The sequence below is a fragment of the Mesitornis unicolor genome, unplaced genomic scaffold, assembly GCF_000695765.1.
Source record: "Mesitornis unicolor isolate BGI_N332 unplaced genomic scaffold, ASM69576v1 scaffold23216, whole genome shotgun sequence".
In the NCBI taxonomy this organism is placed as follows: domain Eukaryota; kingdom Metazoa; phylum Chordata; class Aves; order Mesitornithiformes; family Mesitornithidae; genus Mesitornis; species Mesitornis unicolor.
In genome coordinates, this window is record NW_010190625.1 from 2,797 (window position 1) to 7,313 (window position 4,517).

Consider the following 4,517-nt stretch of genomic DNA (forward strand, 5'->3'; position numbering starts at 1 on the left):
GGGTGACCTGCAACAGCAGCACTTGCTGTAACTTGGCCAAATCGCTGCTCCTCATCCTAGAGTCCATGCAGAGGATGGTCGAGCCACCCCTCAGCCTGGCTGTTGAGAGTCATGGATGGCTGTGGAGAGCAACAAGATGTGTCCCTGGTGGGGGGCCATGCCAAGGGAAGAGAAAGACGGATGGGGAGACAGGTGGCAGGGAGCATGGCCTAAAAAAAAAGGGATGTAGAAAAGAAAAGCATCATTTCTGTGCATCTGTGCATGGCGAGGCCGTGGGCTTTGCTACCCCTTCCAGGGTTTTGGTGAAGGTTGGCAAAGGAAGATGCGCTGGACACCGTCGAGGTGCGGGGTGCCACCTCATCACCCTCAAAAAGGATGGGCACGAACCAGTGTCGGCTGGCCGGGAGCACTGCGGAGGCTGCAGTGGCTGACACCGCTAATCTCTCTCCCCGCTGCCCAGAGATCCCCCAGTGCGCTGGCTGCAGCCAGCACATTCTGGACAAGTTCATCCTGAAGGTCCTGGACCGGCACTGGCACAGCTCCTGCCTCAAGTGCGCTGACTGCCAGATGCAGCTGGCCGACCGCTGCTTCTCCCGGGCCGGCAGCGTCTACTGCAAGGAAGACTTCTTCAAGTGAGTACCATGCGGAGCATGCCCCCCCCTCAAAAGCAGCCTCTCCCCTCCCGCGAAGCAGAAGAACACACAACCTATTTTTAAATGTAATTTTTCAAAAAAAATCTTAGTCTATCTTTCCATTTTGTTGTCGTTGTGGACATAAAGGAGATGTTGGTGCTTTCCAGCTGCCGCAGGCTGGATGCTGGTTTTTGGGATTGAACCGTCAGAGAGCCCCGGATCTCCCTGGTGCTCCCGTTGCTGCCGTGTGCTGGGTTCAGACCCCGCGGGATGGCTCCCTGCGGCGTTTCGGCGGTGGCCCCGGCTCCGCGCGGAGCTAGAGGGCAGGAGTAACCCGTGCAAGGCAGCGCTGCTCCTGCCCGAGCTCTGTCAGCTCCTCAGCTCCTCACCTCACCCGGCTTTGCTGATGCCGTTTCTTCCCTTCATATTTTTCCCTTTTTTTTTTTTTTAAAATCCTTCTTTTGCTCCTGGTAAAAACCTCATTTGATTTTGTCGGCAGCTGCCTCAGCACTGTGCGATGCCCCAGCCTCGGCATTTCCCTGCTCCCGCCAGGCAGGACGATTCCTTTCCCATTAAAAGTGGACTTTTCAGCAGGGATGCTTTAGTCCCTGGCTGCCGGCAGGATCTGGGAGCTTTCCCAAGGGATAGCAGAGAGTACAGGGGCTGGGCACAGCTCTGCCGGTGGCGAATGGCCGGGAAGTGGAGGGGCTGCTGCTTCACCCTTTAGGCTAAACCGACTGATGGCGATTACACCCCGCACTAATCCCTGGGCAGGACTTTCCCTGCCCATCCCCGGGCTATCAAGCCTCCTACGGGTCCCTCCCCTCACCCATCAGGGTTGAAGACGCACCTTGAATTTCTCCTTCCCATCCGGTCAAGTACTGCCCAAGTAATAACACTTCACTTCTGATATTTTCCAGCCTATTAATCTCCGAGTCATTTAAATAGTTGCCCAAAAGGTGCAGGTAATCAATGTTAATTAGAGTTGAAAGATCAGCGACTTTCTTAGATGAGGTCCTGCCTGGATTATTCGGTGCCAATCAATAGCATCTCGGTGCTCGCTCAGGCTCTCGCCTCACCTTTATTTCAACCGCTCATCGATTTCGGCGTGGGTAACCCGCAGAGGACGCGAGGACTTAAGGCCAAGTGTAGAGGCAGGTTTACAATGAAGGAGTTGCTTCCAAAAAGACCAGATTTAAAAAAAAAAACACACAATATTTTCTTCCTTCCTACGAATCGCAGTGCTTGGTCCCTGGCTGCGAGCAGCCCTGCCCTGAGTCTGGCCATCCCCAGGTGGTGCAGAAAGAGCCCATAATGCTGGGGGTTGTTGAAGTGGCTTTAATAGCGTTATGTGAGGGGGGCTGGATGGGCAGAGGGAGGATGGGGGCTGCAGAGCATGCACTGATTCAGCCTTGGGTGCAGAAAAGCATCATCTGTCTGCCTGTGCTATCCCTCCCTCTGTCACCCATCCCATCCCATCCCGCTGACGCCAGCAGAGCTGAGGTGTCTCCAGCAGACATCTGGGGGCTCTCCCTTTGGGATACATCCCTGGGTGTCACCTGCATGACTCCAGGACAATTTTGGGGACCCAACTTCGGTGGCTGTGCCCTGGCTTTGCAGAGGGCGCAAGGGCACAGGCAGCTGTGGGGCTTGTGGGGTGTTTTTGCGTGATCAGGAGATGCTCTGTGAGGCAGCAAGAGGTGACTGCACCCCCTGGGCATCCCCAAACACCACCACCTCCCCCTGCAGCCTTTGTGCTGGGGACCAAGACGTTTAGGGTTTCCCTTTTCCAGTGCTGCCACCACTTCGTGGCATATGGCGCCCTCGTAATAACTCAGTTTATAGCAGGTGTTATCCAGGTGGTGTTATGTGGGTGTTAGCCTTCATGTCTGCATAGGGCAACTGCACCCTGCTACAACCCTGGGCTGCACTCCCATGGCAGCACCCAGCCCGTGGGTGCTCCCGGAGTGATGGGCACCCCAGGCTCCCTGCAGCAGAGCCCCTGCCATCTGTGGGGGCTGCTGGCCATGCTCTTTGTCCCATTCTTGCATGCTCCTTGCAGCCGTGCTGTGGGCTGGCTTGGACCCACGCCTACCCAGCGTAGGGGTGGCACCCGTCGGGCTGTCATTATGGTGTAAGAGCCCCATCATTCTGCATTAATCTGGGATTCATCATGCTTGTGGGGCGGTGTAATTAATTTATTTGGTATTAATGTGGATGAAATATGTACTGTCCTTGCAGGGGAAAATCAGGCAGCCTATAAGCATTAGTTAAAAGAACCATTAAAATCAAACCTCCCTCAGCTCCATTAGGCCGGTCTTTCACTCTGAAGAAGATAAACCCCTGCCGTGTGAAGTGTCATGCATAATTAGGTTGATTGCTGGTTTAAACTCTGCCCCATCTCCTGGTCCCCACCCCATCTCCAGCGAAGCCTACCTCACCGCGGGGCTCAGGGTCACTCGCTTCTCCCTGCAGGCGTTTCGGGACCAAATGCACGGCGTGCCAGCAGGGCATCCCCCCCACCCAGGTGGTCCGCAAGGCCCAGGACTTCGTCTACCACCTCCACTGCTTCGCCTGCATCATCTGCAGCCGGCAGCTGGCCACCGGCGACGAGTTCTACCTGATGGAGGACGGGCGGCTGGTCTGCAAGGAGGACTACGAGACCGCCAAGCAGAACGGTAGGCGCCCCAAAAGAGCTGTGAGACGGGACATTATGTCAAGGAACGGCTGTGGATCATGCCACTGGTGGTGTGTCTGCGGGAAGCGGTTGCTGTGGGGTCTGGGGCAGCCGGTTTTGGGGGAGCTTTTCCCCAGCAGTGTGGGCTGGTGGTTTGGGGTTGCTCACGCTGCTGCGGTTGGGGCTGGTACCGGCTCCTTCGCTTGCAGATGACTCCGAGGCAGGCGCGAAGCGGCCCCGCACCACCATCACGGCCAAGCAGCTGGAGACGCTGAAGAACGCCTACAAAAACTCCCCCAAGCCCGCCCGGCACGTGCGGGAGCAGCTCTCCTCCGAGACGGGGCTCGACATGAGGGTGGTGCAGGTGAGGCCATGGGGGTGCCCCTGGTCCACACTGCCCCTAGAGAAGAGGGATGCACGGGTCCCGTTGCGGGGGCTGTGCTGCAGGGGGGCTGGGTTTCAGCAGTGCAGGGGTGCCAGGTTGGTGGGTTTCAGGGATGCTGGGATGCAGGGGTGTGTGTGTGATGGATCGCACAGGTGCTGGCATACAAGGTGCTGGGATGGAGGAGTATCAGATAGCCGAGGTGCAACCTGGGGTGTAGGGGTGCTGGTTTGCGCGTGTGTGTTGGAGCTGGGTTGCATAGATGTTGGCATGCCAGGGTGCAGGGGTGCCGGGTCGTATGGGTGCTGGCACGTGGCATTGCACGGGTGCTGGGTGGCAGAGGTGCAGTGATGCTGGTGCACTGGGATGTAGGGATGCCAGGGTGCTGGTATGCTGGGTGGCAGGGGTGCAGGCCTGCAGGGGTGCCGGCATGCAGAGCTGCCGCGGTGCCATCGAGGTCCCCGTTTCCCGCCCAGGTGTGGTTCCAGAACCGGCGGGCCAAGGAGAAGCGGCTGAAGAAGGACGCGGGGCGGCACCGCTGGGGGCAGTTTTACAAGAGCGTCAAGCGGAGCCGTGGAGGAGGCAAACTTGAGAAGGAGAGCTCGGCTGAGGACTGTGGCGTCAGCGACAGCGAGCTCAGTTTTCGTGGTGAGTAGGGATCTGGTGCGGGGCTGGGGGACTATGGGAGTCACCCCTGTGCTGACCTCCTCCCTCTGCTCTTCCTCCTCTCCCCGGCAGAAGACCAAATCCTCTCCGAGCTGGGCCATACCAACAGGGTTTATGGCACCGTGGGGGACGTGGCGAGCGGACAGTTGCTGAATGGCAG

At 58.0% G+C, this 4,517-nt stretch overlaps 1 protein-coding gene across 1 annotated transcript; it reads left to right on the forward strand.

Annotated features, from left to right (window-relative positions):
- Positions 1 to 453: 453 nt before the first annotated feature.
- On the forward strand, positions 454 to 4,512 carry LHX4 (LIM homeobox 4; the record flags this gene model as incomplete). Its single annotated transcript, XM_010186461.1, has 5 exons — positions 454 to 632; positions 3,108 to 3,310; positions 3,519 to 3,673; positions 4,168 to 4,339; positions 4,430 to 4,512. Coding segments are annotated over exons 1-5 (678 nt in total), but the record flags the coding sequence as incomplete, so codon positions are not given.
- Positions 4,513 to 4,517: the final 5 nt, after the last annotated feature.